General features: G+C 37.8%; 1 protein-coding gene across 1 annotated transcript in view; it reads right to left on the reverse strand.

Annotated features, from left to right (window-relative positions):
* Positions 1–21985, reverse strand: part of CUL1 (cullin 1) — a 53593-nt gene that overhangs the window by 13372 nt on the left and 18236 nt on the right. Inside the window, exons 3-9 of the mRNA XM_080339365.1 lie at positions 14538–14712; positions 13244–13411; positions 12171–12221; positions 11114–11204; positions 10266–10429; positions 6349–6511; positions 4662–4792 (exon numbers count right to left, since the gene is read on the reverse strand). Coding sequence (XP_080195491.1) covers positions 4662–4792; positions 6349–6511; positions 10266–10429; positions 11114–11204; positions 12171–12221; positions 13244–13411; positions 14538–14712 — 943 coding nt within the window. The remainder of the gene's footprint in view (positions 1–4661; positions 4793–6348; positions 6512–10265; positions 10430–11113; positions 11205–12170; positions 12222–13243; positions 13412–14537; positions 14713–21985) is intronic.

The following is a 21985-nucleotide window of genomic DNA, read 5'->3' on the forward strand; positions in this document are numbered from 1 at the left end:
TGGGCAGGGTTGTATCAGGATCCTGGAGACAGACAGAGATGATGTGGACCACCAGGCTGTGCTTGAGATAAAGAACTGAGATTACTGAGAACCTCCCAGACAAGAAATTCAGGTGGACTGGAGAACATTCAGAAAGGCATCTACTAATTACAAGGACTCCAAAAAAAGATAACCAAAGGTACTGAAAGCAGTAATCTTCTGACTGAAGAGCAGTCTTATTAATATAGTTAATGGAGCTTAGAGCACAACTCGTTCTGCAGTAAAAATCTAAAATAGGTCAGATGAGTCAAGCTGGTATGACTATTTCTCTCCACTGGCTACAGAGAAACTGAGAAGTGTTTGCCCTGCTGACTATCTGTTTAGACATAGTACAGAAAAAAAGAAGGTAGGCAGAATCAGTCCTATCTGTGTCAGAGGGCTAACAAAGCAATGATGAATAGTGACAGAGTGGAGTGAAGGATATTGGAGAAATAGGCAAGGTAGTTTCCAAGGAAGACAGCCAGAGATATTGTTATGAAAATGAGGAACAAACATATGGAAAAAGAAACAAAAGATGAAGAAATGTGTCGTGATCAGGAAGATCATTTTGTAGATGGTTGGAAGTCAAAAGAACTAATACATAGAAATTTCAGGCTTCCCCTCTCAAAGATGAATTAATTCCTGAAAAAAGAGCTTTTGTTTTTCTGGGAAATTCTTCAAGGCCTAAGTACAAAGAAACTCAAGAGTGATGACCACTAGGGGGTTCTGTCAACCATGGAGCACAACTGATTTCAGAATTTAAGGTGATGTCTACAAATTAAGCTGAAGATTCCTGAAGTTACTTCATGACTCATAAAAGATGAACACTGCTAAACAGCTATGCACTTAAAACTATAGAAGTGAACAGACACTACAGGTAGTCATTACAGATTACTGCTTTAATGAAGCTATTTCAAGAATATCTAAGGCAAATAACTGGTTAAAATGAACTGTCAAAAATCAAAGTGGAACCTCATTTTGAATAAAATTTACCAGAATCTATATTCTATCTTACAGTATCACAGTATGTTTGGGATTGGAAGGGACCTCAAAAGATCACCTAGTCCAATCCCACTGCTGGAGCAGGAATGCCTAGGTGAGGTCGCACAGGAACATGTCCAGGCGGGTTTTGAATGTCTCCAGAGAAGGAGACTCCACGACCTCCCTGGGCAGCCTGTTCCAGTGCTCTGTCACCCTCACTGAAAAGTTTTTTCTCAAATTTAAATGGAACCTCTTGTGTTCCAGCTTGATCCCATTACCCCTTGTCCTATCACTGTTTGCCACTGAGAAGAGCCTGGCACTCGTGGCACTCACCCTTTATATATTTATAAGCATTAATAAGGTCACCCCTCAGTCTCCTCCAAACTAAAGAGACCCAGCTCCCTCAGCCTTTCTTCATAAGGGAGATGCTCCACTCCCTTAATCATCTTCGTTACCCTACGCTGGACCCTCTCCAGCATTTCCCTGTCCTTCTTGAACTCAGGGGCCCAGAACTGGACACAATATTCCAGATGTGGTCTCACCAGGGCAGAGTAGAGAGAAAGGAGGACCTCTCTCGATCTACTAACCACCCTCCTTGTAATACACCCCAGGATGCCACTGGCTTTCCTGGCCACAAGGGCACAGTGCTGGCTCATGGTCATCCTGTTGTCCACCAGGACCCCCAGGTCCCTGTCCCCTACACTGCTCTCTAATATGTAATTTCCCAACCTATACTGGAACCTGGGGTTGTTCCTGCCCAGATGCAGGACTCTACACTTTCCCTTGTTAAATTTCATTAGGTTATTCCTCACCCAACTCTCCAGCCTGTCCAGGTCTCGCTGGATGGCAGCACAGCCTTCTGGCGTGTCAGCCACTCCTCCCAGCTTAGTGTCATCAGCAAAATTGCTGATAGTACACTCTATTCCCTCGTCCAAATTGCTAATGAATATATTGAATAATATTGGCCCCAGTACTGACCCCTGAGGCACTCCACTAGATACTGGCCTCCAACTAGACTCCGCACCATTGACTACCACTCTCTGGCTTCTCTCCTTAAGCCAGTTTGCAACCCACCTCACTACTCTATTGTCTAGACCACACCTCCTCAACTTAGCTGTGAGGATGCTGTGGGAGACTGTGTCAAAGGCTTTACTGAAGTCAAGGTAGACCACATCCACCACTCTGCCATCATCCATCCACCTTGTTACATTCTCATAAAAGGCTATGAGGTTGGTCAAGCATGACTTACCCTTGGTAAAGCCATGCTGACTGCCCCTAATAACCCTCTTATCCTTGATATGCCTTGAGATGGCACCAAGGATAAGCTGTTCCATTACTTTCCCAGGGACAGAGGTGAGGCTGACCGGTCTATAATTACCCGGGTCCTCCTTCTTGCCCTCTTTGAAGATTGGAGTGACATTTGCTTTCCTCCAATCCTCGGGCACCTCTCCCATTTCACAAGCCTTGGCAAAGATCATGGAGAGTGGTCCAGCAATGACTTCAGCCAGCTCTCGTGGATGCATCCCATCTGGACCCATGGATTTATGGATGTCCAGACTATTTGACTGCTCCCTAACCCAGTCCTCATCAACTAAAGCAAACTCCTCCATTGACCTGGCTTCATCCAGGGTCTCAGGGGTACAGGGCTCCCCAGGACAGCCTCCAGCAGAGTAGACAGAGACAAAGAAGGCATTCAGTAATTCTGCCTTCTCTGTATCTTCTGCCACCAGGGCACCCACCCCATTTATCAGTGGGCCTACATTGCCTCTGGTATTAGTTTTATCTGCCATGTATTTGAAAACGTTCTTTTTGCTGTCCTTGACCCCTCTCGCCAGCTGTAATTCTAAGGAGGCCTTGGCTATCCTAGCTGCCTTCCTACATCCTCTAACAGCAGCCTTATATTCCTCCCAAGTGGCCAGCCCCTGCTTCCATGACCTGTAAACTCTCCTCTTCTGCTTGAGCATACCCAACAGATCCCTATTCAACCACGCAGGCCTCCTGGCTCCCTTCCTTGAGTTCCTATGTGTGGGGATGCTCTGATCCTGAGCATGGAAGAAGCAATCTCTGAATGCAATCCAGCTCTCTTGGGCCCCTTTACCTTCAAGCAGTCTTGCCCATGGGATTTCTCCCAGCAATTGCTTGAAAAGGCCAAAGTTAGCCCTGCTAAAGTCCAGGGTTGCAATTCTACTTGCTATTCTGTTCCTGCCACACAAGATGCTGAACTCCACCATCTCGTGGTCACTTCAACCCAGGCAGCCCTCAACCTTTACTGCTTCAACCAGACCCTCCTTGTTAGTGAGGATGAGATCCAGCAGTGCACCTCTCCTAGTTGGCTCCTCCACCATCTGCATGAGGAAGTTCTCATCAATGCACTGGAGGAACCTCCTGGACTGTGGATGGCTGGCTAAGTAGTCCTTCCAGCAAACATCAGGGAAGTTAAAATCACCCACAACAACCAGGGCCTGTGACTGTGAGGCCGCTCTTAGCTGCCCATAGAAGGCCCCATCAACTTCCTCAGCCTGACTTGGTGGCCTGTAATAGATGCCCACAACAGTGTCACCCCTGCCAGCCTGCCCCTTGATCCTGACCCATACACTCTCAACTCGCTCCTCATCCACTGCTGGGCAGAATTTAGCACATTGTAGTTGCTCTCTCACATAGAAAGCAACTCCACCACCATGCCTGGCTGGCCTGTCTTTCCTGAAAAGGGCATAGCCATCCATGACCACATTCCAGTCATGTGAACTGTCCCACCATGTTTCTGTAATTGCCACCAGATCATAATCTCCCAACTGAACATAGGATTCTAACTCCTCCTGCTTATTCCCCATGCTGCGCGCATTGGTGTACAGGCATTTCAGGGAGTGAGCTGAGCACACCCATTTCTCCCTAGGGGCATAGGGTGAAATTTCATTTGTTTTGTGTATGGTTTATTCTATTTTTCTCCACCTAGCAAATGTCATTTTGTCTAAAGACAAAAAGGTTAGCAAAGGGTTTAAACAACTTCATGTTGCTGAGATTCAAGCCTAATTGATGCAAATTAAGTCTGAAATTACAATTATGGGATAAAAATCAAGAAAGCCAATTATATGGCTGAACAACCACAGTGTTGCAGACACCTGAATTGCTCCTTATATTATGACCTTCTCAAGCATTTCAGTTGTCTCTTCCTCTTATGTTTCTTGTGCTTTTCCTAACAGAATAAAACTATTCACCAAAAAACTGAAACAGAGACTTTCTCTACACAGTCCCATCCAAGTCAGAAGTCTATAAGAAGATGAAATAAGACACAGCCCACTGGAGGTAATAATTCTTGAAACAGTGGGCTTCCAGGTGTATTTGTAAGTGTAGGATGTTGTATTTGCACAGCCAGATTTCCAAGCAGCATGCCATCCTGACAGAGAGCAAAAACTCAGAAGGAAAAGAAGTCCAGAACAAACAAACAAACCATCCCCCGCAAAAGCTCAGAAAGTAGTACCACAGTGATATGACTCCTGTTTTAAGCCTAATATCAACATTTAAGAATTCCCTAGGTCGTCACAGATTAAATCGGTCAGAGGGAAAACACAAGCAAACTGGCAATTTTATCAGCAAGTATTCACCCTCCTCTAATATAAAACAGGCAGCAACCAAACACAGACTTATGTTGATGTAATACTTACATTTAGAGCAGCTTCCCCACATTTCTCAATTGCAGCCAGACCCTGGTTATGAATGTGGGTTTCCAAAAGTTTTTTCAGCTCTCCAAGGCCATCCTGGATTCGAGATACAAGGTTATACATGCGTCCCAAGTCTGAAAAGAGAAAAAAAATAAAAAGGAAAGCCAACATCTCCCATTTGCATTAGATAGGACTCCGATTTCTCATCTACAAGTTGCCAATAGGAGTTAAACAGCTACCATCAACAAAAACATACGTGAAAATGCTCCTGTAAAAAGAAAGAAATAAAAAAACACAGCAGAAAAATTATACAGTATAGCAATCTTAGCACTATTCTGGAAAGCTAAGACTAGTCAAAGAGAAAACAACGTGTTAAGGAACTGTTTTACCTTCACAATGTTACATAAATCTCAAGAAGATAAAAAAGACTTAAATTTCGGAAATGTTCTTGTTTGCGCTAGCACTGTTTCTATTGTCAGAAGATCTTTACAAACTCATTTTATTAGTCATCACCAGATAACTACACAAAAACCTTTTCCAATTACAGAATACATAGGTTTATTTACGAAAGTAGAAGACACCTCACTCTTAAATAGTAGTACAGGATAAATATCTTCTATTTACATTTGAAACAGGTAGCTTCTAACCCACTAATAATGCTGAATTGCCCTTTTCTATTTTGAAGCATCTCCTACTTACCAAAACGATTATAGTAATTATTCATAGTTGCTCTTTTAAGGTTGATACATAAAGAGACAGAGTCATAGTTGCAATTCACAACTCTCAAATAGTGTCATCAGTGTCAACTTAATCATAGCATCTCTTCAATTCCGTCTCTTTCTTAAAAGCAGCGTTTCAGCTGTAGAGCCTTATCTTGACTTCCTATATAGACTGAATTAATTCCCCAACTGGAAAAGTCAGAAGCACCATTCATCCTTATCATCTTCAATGCACAGGAATTATTTGGCCCTAGTTTTTTTCTGTTATTAACTCCTGAAGAAACTCATAGGAACCAATACAATCAACAGTTCCTTAAAGATATCTCAACTCTTTGATAACCTCTCTTATTTTAGAGGAACCACTGAAGAAGTCTTTATTCTGTATGTTCTCTGTGAAGGTATAAACTTAATCCATTACTGGCACTTAAGACTCATTTTCACAGCCAAAATTATCTCATCAGTTAATAATTTCCACCCTTTCCTTGTGTCCTATATGTCCTATCCTTTACCTATTTTATATACTGTATTTTAGATGTTCCTGCTTCTATTCCTCTTTTAACATTTCCTATACATACTTTTAGACAACTTGGATTTTAAAATTCTCATTGCTGACTGAAAGATCCATGGATTAAACTGAAGCAGCTGCTAAGACTACGGGTCTGTTTTTCATCTCGCATCTCTTACACAAGCTTCAGCTCCTGCTGGAAGGATGGCTCAAATGCTCTTGAAGGTCTTCCAGCCATGTTAAAAGATCAAAGTTAGTGCTGTTTTGCCTTAATATTTAGGATTGGAATAGGCTTCTTGAGGCAAAATCAGCAGCCATCCCAATTTAATAAAAAACTTCTTGTCAATCAATTTAGTACCTTCTCTCAATCTAGTTCCTGAACATTTAGCTATCACCAGAATTTACATTATTCACAAATCATCAGGGAGGATTTCTAAGTCTAAAACTAACAGTTGAATCTCCTTACCTTCATTTTTGTCAGCATCCAACAAATTCTGAAACTCTGTATGAAATATCTCCAGGTGTTTTTCAATAAGTACTTGCTCACATTTTCGTGCTAACTCATCTTGTGTGCTCTCATGGAGATACACCTGAACTCTACGCTGCTCCTCAAGAAGGCGCGCTTCAGCCTACAGAGAGATAAACATGAAACCTGTTCAGAAGGCAGAACAGAAATCCAACAGCACAAAACAGATGACTATTTAGTAATCTAGAAAACAACAAACCTCTCACTATTGCAATATTATGGTCCACCAATAACTTAAGCAGTTATTTTTCTAGGAATCATAATGTGACTCTCCCCTCTATACACACATGCAAATGATGTTTATGTTGATGATAATATTATGTACTCTTATAAATGGGGAGGAGAATCACAGCAAGATTGTTTTCCCATTGCTTCTGAATAAGAAGTTTACAGATGGAAATCTGCTGTCAGAAAAGAAGAAAGCTGCTGACAAGAGATGCTGGCAGTTTTAGCATCAGCAGGCTCTCCAGCTATAGAAGCAGTTCTGTTTAATACAAACACGAATATATTTCATGCCTCCACAAAACTAAAACATAGAAATCATCAGTTTACCAATATGCCCATGACAATTTTATTTTAATGTTTTAATCTACATTCTTACACAGAAAAACTTCCCAGTAATCCACAATCATTTAAATTATACTAGCATTTAATTTGGCATATGAAATTCTACATATACATATCTTCCCAGCAAACCAAATTTCTGAATGTCACTCGAGGAACAGTACTTATGCCAAAATGATAAAACTGAAGTTGTTTATATAGCAATTATCTCTATTTTATTTGCAAAAGTGTTAAAGATTCACTTTACAAGCCATCTGTGATTGCAGCACATTAGGGATAAAACACATATGTCCCCTTATAAATCAAAATTATTTCAATTAATAACGGCATCAAGAGAAGGAAATTAAATTAATGCATTTTCCTAGTATTTTAGAATACTGATTAAGATCATATTATGGACAACAACAAACCAACTATTTCACTGCTAGTCCACTGCATCATATACAGATGACTTTAAATAATATCTGCCACTGTTAGTTTCAATCATTTTTGTAATAATTTTGCATTTAGCTCTTGTGAAATGGTCCTGGATTACTGTTTCCTAGAGTTAAACCCATACAGGTCAAAATAAGGGAAACGAAATGAACAGTTTGCATAGGGATACAAGTTCATGCTTCAGGTTACTTGCAGTTTCCTACCAGTAAAGAATAACAAGTGACTTCCTTAAGGACAGCAAATAGCAGCAAATCTTTCTGATGAACACTGGAAACTGAAGTCAGACTACCAGGGCTACTTATGTTTAATAAGTTCTTTATTTCTGTAGTTCAGGAAATTCTGCCACTCCTAATGCTGCTTCTTAAAATAGCCTTAGACTTTCACGTGTAATGTGAAAGTCAACTCTTACTTTGAGCTCCTTTATGAAAATAAACATTCACTCTGACTTAAAATTTGCATATACTCTTTCACTTTGTGTGTTCTTATCATTCAATTTTCCTTTTAAAGTCATATTTCAGAAACAAGGGAAAAATAATTAGTTCACACAATGATATCTTTGGCTATTTTAACTATAAAAATCAAAAGTTCAGTTTGAGACTCTATTTCAAGGGACAGTCTTAAGAAATACTGACCTTTTTCCCTACAGCATATCAGGCCATGCCAGGTTTACTCATGAGTTCTGGCCTGAGAAGAAAAATTCACAATCTTTCTAAACTCAGTAAGTCTGTCTGTATAACTACATACACATATCCTAGTTCTAATTAAGATTTCATTGAGTACTCTACAAGAAACAACCAGAATTCCACTACAGCATTGTAACACTGCTGGTGTACACTACGGTACTCCAACGAGTTTCTTTTTATTTTCATTTCGCAATGCTATTTATCTCCAATTAGAACTCAATGCACAGTGCTTCAGTGAGAAAGTCAAGTAAGCCTACTAATAGTAGATTACTTAGTTCACAGTTCATACTTACAACAGATGACTTTTAATACCTTCTTACCGCTAGTATGCCGTGGGGCTGCTGGAAAACTTGCAGCTTTTCACATCAGTCTTATTTAAGGTGTTTTGTAACAGAAAATAACCTAATTCTAGCAATACCCAAGTAATAATTCAGGGGAGTACTACTCTGTTCCAGGCATTTAAGTGACATGCAAGACTACAACAACCAAACAGAAAAAAAACAATTGAAGTTTACAAAACTGCCTGTCATTTTTAAGTAATGTTAAGAATTCCTTATGCATAATGAAGTAAGATAAAACCAAAGGACAAACCTATCTGAATTTTAATTTAAGTTCTGCAAACTTGTACAACCTCTCTTGATCTCTCCAGCAGAGCATGCAGACTAGAGAAATCAGACAATTTGCTCAGTAAACTAGCTTTTAGCTTCAATTCCTAAGCTTCCCCTTTCCATTAGGTCACATCCTTTAGTTTGTATCATTTTGCAAGCTCTGATCATATTTAATGTAGAATCTAACACACATCTTTTTCAGTTTCATCAGTTAAATTTCAGGAAATTAGTAATGAAAACAGTTTCTTATTCAGTTTGATTTCAGTGTATGCACATTATCTGCAAGGAGATGCTAAAACAGCCCAAATACCTTGTATACATCTCTAGTATATGAATTTGAACAGAGAATAAAGGCTTTCTTGCTGAAGATTTCCCCAGCCTTCTGCGAGCTTTATATGTGTCTTCAGCTTCAATATCGGCTTCAGTCAAAGCAAGTTGCTGTTTTGTGGATGTTTTAAGTCTTGATTGTTTGAGTTACTAGTAAGTTCGTTCTACTTGCCACTAACCTCTAGTTCTTGATACACCAATGACCTCCAGACAGCTTTTTACTGCCCTGTACCAAGGAAGCCTGTGTGAGCCAGTCATTCAGGTTATTCCCTTGATCTGTTTTTTATATATTTTAGGATTGAAGTATTAATAAAGACAAGAAATTGAAAAAGGAAGTAACAAAAATAATGAATTCAACAACAGAAATTTGTGGGACTGCTGGAAAACTTGCAGCTCCCGCTGCCCTCTTTTTGGGGTAAATCATTGACTTTTATGCTCAGACTCAGACAGGATGTGTTCTATGGCAAAAGAAACATAAAAGATAATAGAAAGAGATATGTGCTTCTGCATATTACATACTCAAAAGGCTCTTTTTTTTTTCTTAATTAAACTGAAAGAGAAAAAATTGCAGCAATTTAGAAAGTGAGGAAACATGCTGAGAAAAATATAGAAAGCAGCACTTTCCCAGGATGGAAGATGACTTACCTCTTTCACACCCAGTAAGACTGACCCAATAACCAGGCTATACAGAGTTAATGTTTATCCAGCTTGCTCTAAATAGTCTCTGGTTTGGGGGATCTCAGGGCAATCTAAGAATTCAAATCTGGCCTCCATTGATCAGAAGTATTGTGTAAAGTTTATTACATTAACATATTCTGAGAGAATTAAAGCTAATTAATGATTTACCTTCCTGGCCAGCTTGCTTAGTAGGAGATTTCAATAAAGGTGCCAACACAGTTCCTTGTATAGGAACTGTAAATTTGTAGGTCTGAAGCAGAATGACTACTTTGGTGTCTCCAAGTCTAACAAAATCTGAATTTATTTTAACATTCTCTTCTGTTTTGCCCATTAAGAAAGTTTCAAGCTTTGATTGTACTTACTGAAATACACTAAGTAAACAAACTTCAGACCAGATAAACATAGAAGCAAATCACCACAGGGAAAAGGAGCTAATTGTTTCTCTAAGATAATCCACATTTTAAGAAACTGATAGTAAAAGCCAAGAATTCATATAACTTTACCTCTAAAAAAAAAAGATCTGTATCTATAACATAACCACGAAGCTTATTAAATAACTTACCTTCTTCATGTACTCTGTGACTGGGTTCTGTTGCAAGAACTCAGTACTTTCTCGTGTATAAAATCTCTCTGTGTCAGCAAGAAACTGAGATTCAAAGGATTCTTTATAGACAGTTAGTGTAGGCCCTTTTGCAAATGCATCATCTTCATTCAGCCCCAGCTCAACTACAAGAAAAAAAAAAAAAGAGCAGGCAATGACAAAATTGTATTTTATAAGGCAGTCTCTTGCAAATAAACAGGTACCGTCATTCCAACTTACATGAAGGTAATCAGCTGGGACAGTATCAGCATCACTTTCTAAAACTTTTTAAAATATACATTTATTTTGCATTTAAAAAATAAGCAGGATAAAACATCACTCACGTAAACTGCACTTCTTCATACAATGCTAAATGGATGACAGGATTTGAAAAACTTCACTATCCCAAAAGCTAGTTCTATTCTGCTTCCATTTTTTCCTTCAACTTGCAGATTATACAGATATATGGGGTTTTTTTATTCATGAAACTCCCAGTTACATGAAAACGGTAAAACACTGTCCCACTCTGCTTTGTAAACTACTATATTTCCCCGCCTGCAGATTTATCTCCTAAGTAACTGATTTGTAAACAATGAACACTCTTGCCTATCAGTTGTGCTTTCAAGCTTTACAAATATGGTATAATCAACTGAAATTATGTGAAGTATCTTTAAAAACATGAGTTAAACAATATATAACTGCATTCATTTTAGCATAAAAAACTTTCTTGGACATCCAAGGAGGTGGGATGCTACTCCTGGGCTCTGACAGGGGGTATAAATTTATTTATTTTTAAGAGAATAATAAAACCTTAAAGAAATCTCATTTACCATAAGATTGTACAACTCCACTGATCAGCCTTGTATTGATAGTTTCACCATTTCTTTCCTTTTCAATCAATTTCAACACAGCATTTGTTACCTTTGAAAAGAGGAATTAAAAGCAAGTCAGGCACAGAAAAATACTGTTTGACCTACCAGCTGCTTTATTCAGGAGTTTATTCCTATATTCAAGCCAAATCAAGCTCCTTGAGAACAAAATTTAAGGACATCTGAACATATAAAATTCCTATGGACATCACAGAGTATGCTACACCTTCAAGTTTTACAATGTAATTACAGTCCAACTAGTTGAGCTGTGAAAGGGTATAGAAGTGTCTTTTTTTTTAATTTCAAAAAGCACCTTCTAAACCAAATTTTTGTTTGTTTCGTACTTGAAACACAAGAAAACTTCGCAGTAAGAGCTGAACTAACCGCCTGTACTTATGTTGATAAATACTATGTTACAACTACCATTCCTCTAAACTGAAATCTAGCAAATATTTTCATAATACAATACAGTCTTTTCATCATGAAGTACTGGTAAGAGGGAAATCACCACACATACATATAATACTTTGTTGAGATGGAATGTCTTGTTTTATATTGTGCTGATTCACTAATTAAAAATATTTGGTTGATCTGAATCTCTCAGGCATCAGTGTAAATTTAAAGGTTCACAGTAACAGCCAAAGAGACAAAAACCCCAAGCCTGTCACTATCTTTTCTCACACAATCTTGAATCTCAAACCTCAAGACATGACTATCAGCCTGTACTCCTGTCTGGCTTTGAAACAGCTGAAGTTGTTACTTCAAGAGTTTACTCAGCAAAGAAATAACACAGCCTTAGCATCGAGCTTCAACCACACACTCAGAGAAAGATCTATTTCCCTTAAATATTTATCTTTTTAAGATCAAAGGTGAAGCAGAAGGCTTCCTTTTATTTTCTGGGTCTGACCCCCATCCCTGCTCCATCCATCCTCTAAATTCTCCTTTGAACAGTTACTACTGAGATATAAAATTAAGCCTATAAAACAACACTGTACTTTGTATATATACATTTATATACCTGCTTATTTAATGGCCTGAATAAGCAGTCTCTCCAGGTCACCAAGGCAAGCTAGAAGCAAAGGAAAGGAGATGAAAGATGGAATAAAGAAAATATCCTGCATGCATATGTGTATACATATAACTCCTTAAGGAAAGCTGATACAGTATGTTAAATAATCAACTTTTTAAATGATTATATTTTGGCGCACACATTTCTCATGCAATAAGACAGTTTCACAATAAAATTACCATTTGCCTTATTACTAACTCTATCTAAGACATCTCCTTTTCTGACGGTGATCCACTGCCAGCTCTGAAAACTAACAAACCCTACAAATTACTTTGAGAACATACAGCTTTTTTTTCTTGGTGATTTTCAGGCTGACACAGTCCCTTAGCACTAGGCCAAGTGAAGTTAAGACAGAGGGAAGTAAGGATATCACCCGTTTTTCTAACATATGTAAAGTTATTTTAGTGAAACAGTAATATAACACATCACTTTCCTGCTTCACCAGTAAGGACAATAATTATCTTTTATAAAAAAAAAAAAAAGCACTTTTAGTTATCTGAGATACAGAACTTCTGCTATGTTCTTCCTTTGTTTGTATTACTTTACATTACAAAAAATTTAGCAAGATCACAGTAACTTACACTACAAACCAAATGTTCACTGAATCTTAGCAGCTTGGGTGCTACAAAAACTGTAGAGATGTATTGAAATCAACACAAAGAAATGCAATTTACTTCTCCATTTATATTTGAAAAACTTGACTGAATTATATGTGGAATGATAAGGCCATTATGATGCACACAAATAACAGTATAAGCACCAAATATTCAGGGACAACCCTCAACAGTCTAATAGTGGTAGTCCAAATACATATAAGGCAGGCTGAATATCTCAGGTTTAGACCCATGGAATTTTAACAAATATGCTGGGATGGGAGTATGGAAAGAGGGTAAGATTTCTGCTTTGCCCTCTTCTTCAAAACTTCTGTAAACTTCATACAAGTTTAAAGGAGCAATCTACAGGATGATAATGCAAACGTGACAGAAGGAACGGATAAATCACTCACTTCAAAAGGTACTTACTGAATAAATTTCATATATTCCTTTACGACCCTCATCACACTCACGACGAACCCAATGTCGATTGAGGTAGGCACATATCCCGTTCAATACTTTGCTTGAAAATCTATAATCTTCCCATTGCTGAGTGTAGAATTTCAGCACGCTCTCATCCATCAAATCTTCACCATCCTAAAATAAAAAAGTTTGCCAGTACTATTGGGTAATTTTAAGGTACAACAAAGATATATAAGGGTATACAAATTGACTGTGTAGTAAATATACGCCATGCAATCTGTCTGTAGGAAATACAGTGCTAATACATTTACTTCTGCATTAATAAAGCACAAGGCCAGTACGAGATTCAGAAATCAGAACACTGGTGAAAAAATGCACAGCATGGATAAAGCTCCTGAAGACACTTCTGTCCCTCCTGTGTGAGAGAGAAAGGGTGCACCACATTAGAAATAGACAGCAACACTGGTGAGGACATTACGTAAAACGTACCAGTGGAATGACAATATATTCAACATGACTATCTCCAGAAAATATGCCACCCACTCCCACCGCTGCTACTTGGAAATGGGTACAGCATCATATTTGTTCTTGTTATAGGAAAAAAAAAAAAAAATATAAAATTTAACACATGGAAGTTCAAGTTTTCTTTTCAAACAGGACCACTCTACAGCTTGAATGAACAAGGGAATAAAACCAGGAGGGCATTCTGGATAAGATGTCAGACACCTTTATACAGCTTGATAAATTAATTACACAGTAGACTTGAAAGGACACCAATAATTCTTTTATTATTGCTTAAAACTAAAAGCCCAAAAGCTAAAAGCATAGTTACTTTCCAAAAATAACTAGGAACCATTCTCTTACAATGCAGCTGAACATCCTGCTCTATTGGTAGTTTATTACATTACATTAACAGTTAAAATCAGGCATTTTCAACATTACAGGCAACCATTTTTTCAACATTATTAATATGCTGGTTAATTGGTTATGAAGTCTGGCTATTCTTGTTCAAGATACAGGACAACTTAAAACGGCATGTAACATTACTTCTAGAAAACCGAGAAACACCGTTTTGGCTTGAAGAGGAAAAGCAGCTCACAGGTACACTTAGCGACTGATCTGTGCCCAAGGTAAAGTCTATAAAAGTTTCTAATGGCTAATGAAGAGAAAAGCAAATTTCAAGATCATTCAATTTACCTTCAGTGCCTGCATACACCTCTAGCTTTGTTGACAGAAGTTTCTCTCAACCCAGGCCACATTGCTATGACAAAATGTCGATCGACCTAATGCCCCATCTTACCTTAAGGAGATTTGTCAAGTAGTTCTTCAGAAATTCTTTTAGCCGTTTGTACAATTCCAAGCCAACAAACTGAGCACCTCCAGGTGTCTGGCCCTTTTTCGATTTAGAAGGAGGTACTCCAGCTCCTCGTGCTTGATTAGACTGGTGTACACTAGTACAGTAGTTATAGACATGACTGACAGGAAAGTTAAGGAATATGTATGTGCCAGCATAAGACAAAAAACACAATGAAAAACAGAATGTTAACTTCAATAAGCTATTTTTATAATACTATAAATGACCAAACCATAATACATTACAAAATGTATTAACATAAAATCATAAAATCATACCAAAGCTAAGAAAATGAAGTGATTTTCAGCAGAATTATCTGCAGCAGCAATGTGTCAGACAGCAAAATGCACTCTAAGTACAGACGCCAACATTAAATTTAATTAACACTTACTTAACAAGAAAATCAAGAAAATAAAGCAGGGGAATTTGCTGATAAGGTTATTTTCAAGGTTTAAACGTAATTTTTTTTATGTATTAGGGTGGTGCAAAAATAATTGCAGTTTTGGACTGTGAATTTTGCATCATTGTAACTAGGCTCAAACACATCTTCATTAACCAAAATAGTAATTATTACAATCAACACACTTTTGCCTACGAGAAATAAGTTTGTTTATTCCTGTAGCATAAAAATCTGTGCCTTGGGATTCGGCAAACTCTTGGAAAGCATTTTCTGCATCCTGCTGGTTGTGGAAGCATTTTCCCTGCAAAAGGTTGTCAGGATGCTTGGTAGGTGGTTGGCAAGAGGTCAGGTGAATGTGGCATATGAGGCAAAACTTCGTAGCCCAATTTGTTCAACTTTTGAAGTGTTGATTCAGACCCTTACTGTTGACCACTGCTGGTTGCAGGTGCTGCAGTTTTCAGTGCATCTCATCGATTTACTGAGTAGACTTCTCAGATATAATGGTTTTGCTGGGATTCAGAAAGCTGCAGTGGATCAGACTGGCAGGACAGCACCAAACAGTGACTATGACCTTTTTTTGGTGCAATTTGGCTTTGGGAAAAGATTTGATGTTGTTCTTGGTTCAACCACTGAGCTGGTCATTGCCATTTGTCATATAAAATCTACTTGTTGCATGTCACAATCTGGTCAAAAACTGGTTCATTGTTGTTGCATGGAATAAGAGAAGACAACACTTCAAAATGACAGGTTTTTTTAATGATTATTTTCGGTCAGCTCCTGAGGCAGACACTCATCATGCCTTTTCACCTTTCCAATTTGTTTCAAATGCCAAAGGACCATAGCATGGTCGACATCAAGTTCTTTGGCAACTTCGTCTTTAGTTCTAAGTGGATCAGTTTCGATGACTGCTCTCAATTGGCTGTTGTCAACTTCCGATGGTCGACCACTATGCTTCTCATCTTCAAGGCTCTTATCTCCTTTGTGAAGCTTCAGAAAAGGTTCCTCCCCCAGAGGGTGGTGCAGCACTGGAACAGGCTCCCCAGGGCAGTGTCACGGCCCCAAGCCTGACAGTGTTCAAGAAGAGACTGGACAGCACCCTCAGATACATGGTGTGAACTGCGGGGTTGTCATATGCAGGGACAGGAGCTGAACTCGATAATCCTTGTGGGTCCCTTCCAACTCAGGACATACTATGACTCTATGAAAACTTCTTGAACCACCACTGCACTGTATGTTTGTTAGCAGTTTCTGGGCCAAATGCATTGTTGCTGTTGCAAATTGTTTCCACTACTTTACAACTAACTTTGAACTCAAATAAAAAAAATGGCTCAAATCTGCTTTTTGTCCAACATAATTTCTATAGTCTAAAATAAGTATAAAATAAACAGCAAGTAAGAATTCAGTAGCAAAAAAAAAAAAGAGAAAAGCATACTAAAATTATGTATAACATAGCCACATTTAAGAATGTATTCCAATATCAAACAGCAAATTAAACAATGTAAAAACCGCAATTACTTTTGCATCAACCTAATTTTATATTGGCCTTCTACAAATACATAAGCTTTCATTCGAACAGAACGAAATTTCAACACTAGCCTCAAGGAACATTCAGCAGTTGAAAACACAGAGGAGAGCATTTTTGCATTCTTTCAAACACAATCTTTGATAAAAGTTTTGGCCATTTAACACAGGCAGACAGCAGACAAACCTAGAAAGCAGTAATGGTGAGACACGCACTCCCAAATGCACACCATGAGATTCACCAAAACCCAATTTTAGGCTACAAGTACAATCCCAGCATTTAAGTATGTAGTAGCATTAATTTTTCCTCACATACTAATACAGTCTGGAAGACTTGCTGTATCTGTTAACATAACATTTAAAAAACCCATTCTGTTTTCTGATCTAAAACATTGAAATATTGATAATTCTTCCAAAGTAGTAGGTAGAAGTTGCATTGCTCAAAACACTTTGAATAAGAAAGCATCCTGAAAGAAAATGCACTCCACAAACAAGGAAAATAAACTAGCTTGGTAGCACTTAACTTCAACTTGATGAGAACACAGATCTGACAACTATTACCCTAATGACTCACCCAGACAACAATTAGCCAACAGGAACAAAGCTACTGAGCACTCACACTTCTACCGACAGTCCGAGGGCAGGGTTTTGAGTCACATCCCTTGTTAGAGAACATAATATTAAGCAATCCAGAAGGTCTCATTTGGTTTTAACTTGTGTTTTAACTAATAGACAAAGCTTTAACCACTAGATAGGTTTCCTCCACACTATGCCACATATTAGGAAATTAATATGCCTCTTATCTTTCTTTTCAGAAAGCCTAGCACAATATAATGGAAGACATCAGCACAATTAAATACCAACGGCATTAGAAACCCCAAATATAAAATGCATTACAGTCATTATGAACAGACTTGCTCTAGTACTTAAACAGTAAAGCTCAAGCAGAAAAATCTCTTAAAATATCCAGTTAACTCTCTTGCAATTTCTTTTAAAAAAAAAAGAAAAAAGCTTCACAGACAAATCATATCCTTAAACTGTGGTTAAGGATCAGAGTATCCTGCATGCCGCCAGGAACAAGGCTTTGTGTCAAACTGAAAGCAAAGCCTTCCAATGGTCTATACTCAGATATTTGTTCAGAAAGTCACCACATTCTGTCCAAAAGAGTAATGCTCTTTGCCTAAGATTAACTCTTTTTGAAAACATACAGCACAATTTCTTACCTGTTACCTCATCCAGGTGTCAAATAATTAGATTTTCCATTATATCAACCAGTAACATAAACCATTCATTTGTGCTTAGCAACTGAACTTTTATCAGCCTCTTATCTCTATGAAGCCACTTATTTCCTGGATATTTAGTGATTTCTTGCAGCTCCCAGCTAGTTGTTTGTTCAGCTTTCCTGGCACTGTCACTACTTTAACATCTACTCTTTCATTTCAGAATCCCCTGTTCAAGTGAGTAACTTCATACAGCATAATAATTCTTAATAATTCTTCTCTAAACACAAAACTCCCCCTCTTCTTGCAAATAAGAAAAGTGGGGATTACCTCACAGTTTAACTTTAAAATATTTAATATAAGGTCCTCTGAATTGTGTATGGAAAGTCTCTCCACCATGATAGAACAGATTGAGGGTTGATTCATAGTTGGCAGTCTTGCAACCTTCTTTACCTAACTCCCCCATCTCAAGTGGCTTCGAGCAAGCCTGAAAAATATGAGGACTGTCCAGATGATAGGCAGTTCTTACAGCTTTTGTGAATACCACCTGATCAAAATATTCTTTCTGTTCTTCAGAAAAATAAGAGACCATGATTAGAAAACATAGGCCTTTTTCTAACCCTACACATTTTACTGTTAAAACCAGGATTCCTTATAAAGTAAACACAGAGACCTTTTGTCTACATCTGACAATAATCAACACACAGCTGGAATAAAAATATACCAGTAATGTCCATCTTTATTTGTTATTCTGGCTTGAGTCTTCCTAGCCAAAGTATCCAAGACAGCACTTCTGAAATGCTCTAGTTCAGTTGTTCTATGCAAGACAAACTGAAGTTAGTTTGCCTGTGCAGAAGCCAGTTTGTAAGTGCAAACAACTCTTTGACATATTATACATTAAAAAAAAAAAAAATGCTCTCACACAATATTTTTTTACAATCTGTGTCCCCATCTGCTAAAACCAACCATGGACAGAAAGGCTGACGTATTCAAAACAAAAAACAGACTTCTGCTGCTTACAACGAAGTACATGACAGTCCATCTGAGAATTACAAGGAGAACACTATGAAAAGAATTCTTGGTTGCAGAAGGCAAACTAATTCCCTCAACTGCTTTGTATATTGGAAGCCATATACATATCCAAACAGCTATTAGAAAACATTTCTGTGGGTGTCTGAATAATTCTGCATAGCAATTTGCATAGTATAACAAGCAGAGAAGTCACCAACAGAATAGTTTGCACTGCAGCAAAGCTGCATTGTTCCCCAGGCTTCTGGCTGCTGAAGTTCAGATTTGGCCCAGCAAACAGAAAAACCATCTATGGAAGGAACAGATCTCCTCTAACTTCTACACCTTCCTTACAGTGAAGAAAAAATTACATTTACTTATCCAAATTAAAATTTGAGGTAGAAGACCAAAAGGAAGTTAATATCTTTTTTTCAGCATTGTGTTGTTTAAAATGAAAGAATCTTTTTCAGAACTTTATTCTTCTCTGAAACTCTTCAAAATGGGATACAAGAAGCAGTAAAAGACAAATTACATTGAAGACAAAGGTGGCAGTTAATTTACACTGCTTTTGACAACTTCAACTCTGTTTCTAAAGCTGGTCCATGAAACAGAAAAAACAAACAAGCAAACAAACAAAAGAAGAAACATTCCCATGCTGTCATACCATAATGAATTTATGGGCTTACAGGAGATTATTACCACTGAAGAAAATGATCCTGACACACAATTCACCTGGAGGCCCTAGTTGCCACCCGCTTTTCCAGTAGCATGGGAGTTCTTGCAGGTAACCAGTGATTTGAACTGGGGAAGTGACTGCCACTACAACTAACTGTTGCCCCTTTTCCTAGATCCTTGGCTAAGCAGATCTGAACTTCTGTGTCTGTACAGGGGAAGTGAAATAGGCTCTTGCAGTAGCAATGCACATAGTTTTTCAGCAAGTACACCATCAAAACACAGGGCTGAGTGTGCCACGATCACCTCTAATCTACCATCCACCTCAGAAAAGTACCAAAATACTTCACACAGCTTTTTTTTTTTTTCTGTGCAAACAGAAATTATGTCAGAGAAGTACCTGTTTGGTAATGCAACAGACAACAGGAAAACACTCTGATTTTACACTAATTGGTGCAAATTACTCAGGTTATTCATGAGTCCCTAATCTTACAAATTTTTATAAATAAAACCATTCTGCTGAGGTAATAACTTATTCCCCTTTCCGCAGGACAGCTGAATGGTTTTTTTTTTCATTTTACTAAGAAAAAGTAACACAAGTGGAATAAGTCTGCTTGAGGAACAAATATGTAAAATTAAAAGGAATTGAAAGGGAAGCAGAATTAACACAATGTACCACAAAACTATAGCACAAAGAGAAATCACACCAAAGCTTTTGAAAAGGAGGAAAAGGAGGAAGAACAAGAGCTGAAAAACTCTCTAACCAGAATTTTTCTAGAATAAAGAAACTAGAAGTAATGAGAAGGATCAATTTTGGACATAAATTCACTGTTTCACAGATCTAAAGCAGTAATTATGCTGAGTGCTCTGTCACCTCAACAGCTGGCCTAAAGGAACAAGTTGAGATTAGTTCCACTTTTGCCAAAAATCTGTATTTTCCTAGATTATACCAAAGGCATGCAAGAACAATACATAAAAAAAATACTAAAATTACTGTTAGGAAAATTGTTAGGAAAGATTATGAAAGTTTGCATTCTTGGAAAACCACTTCTAATATAAGCAACACAGCTTATTATATCTACTAGAGAACCACTCTAAATATTTTCTTCAAAATTATTAAAGCCATTTCAACTCCTGTGTGTCTAGAAGATAAGCTGTGAGTGCCTCACAAAACCACCTCATCTGTAAGTAAAGCTGCTAAGAGAAGTGGGCATGCCTATATGACTTTAACACTAAAACAGATAAAGGAATTTTGCACAAATGATAAGGTTGCCAAAAATCAGTATCTTTTCAGAACAAGTGCTTTAAACACCCACTTCAGCTTTGTGAGGAGCAGCAATACAACCAAAAAACACAGAAATCTTCGTTCTTTTCAGGTAGGTATCAGCAAGAGCCTATTTTAAGTATCTTCAGTTTGTCATCCAGTAAGGAAGGGTTACAGATACCCCACAAAGCAGTTCAAAGAAAATCAACAAACAAAAAAATCAAGACCTTGCCCCCAGCCTCACACATTCTCCATTTGTGTTTCAATATACTTAAATTTGTAACTGAACTTAAGACAAAGCCCTTAGATTAGATACCATTGCACTATTAAAACATCCCAATTTTATTCAGGGAAGGACAGAGACAAAGACCGAAAGAGTTATTATAGCATGAGCCATGCAGCTACTATAAAAATCCAGGCATAACTGAGCTCAGACAAGTTTCTACAAGTCTGAGATCTCAGAAACTTCCAGCAAAAGCCATTTGAAGACTAACAGATAATTTCTTGTTTCCCTTTTCATGGCATAAACTCAAAAGAATCACAGGGAAGCACTGAGTTACAAGAAAAACACAAATTTTCAAAGCCAAATTCATAGTGTACAGTCTTTATGCCAGGAAGTGTAAGAACCACCCTGAGGTTGCTTTTAAGTTTAAAGTTCTTTGCACTGACAGAAGCTGTTTTTGTAGAGAATTTTCTTGGTTGCTACGAAAAGCAAGTAGAACAGCAAATGATCTTTGAAGAACAACATAAAAAAACCTGATTGCACTAATATAAAAATATTCTGTACTTCTTTCAAACTGAAGCAGCAATTTTTATAAATTACACAAAACCACATAATCATACGTACCTTTCTACACAAGAAAAAGTGTATTCGGTACCCTTCTAACACACAGATACTTCTACTTTCTCATTCCACATAGGCATTAACTGATATGTGAAACACACTACGAAATACCATATCGAACATAAGCAGGATTAATATTAGTAGGACAGCAGAGATTGCTTTGATGTATCCAGAGTGACCTTAAACAATTTGGCATTAAAGCAAAAGGATGATTTAGAGTGAGAGAATCTCAAGAGAAAGTGGAACAGTTTCTGATGTTTAAGAAGTGCATACCCTAACACCCCTGTACGCTCTTTCAGTACAGAAAAGAGACTAATCTGTCCAGAAGAAAAACAACAACAAAAAAAACCCCACACAACCACAAAAAAAACACCAAAAACCAAACAGACCAAGATACCAGCTGCCTCATAACAGATTCATGTGATCAAAAACAAAAGATTCTCACATTTTTATTGTACACCTGCT

The sequence above is a fragment of the Nesoenas mayeri genome (genome assembly GCF_963082525.1).
Source record: "Nesoenas mayeri genome assembly, chromosome: 2".
Taxonomy (NCBI): Eukaryota; Metazoa; Chordata; class Aves; order Columbiformes; family Columbidae; genus Nesoenas; species Nesoenas mayeri.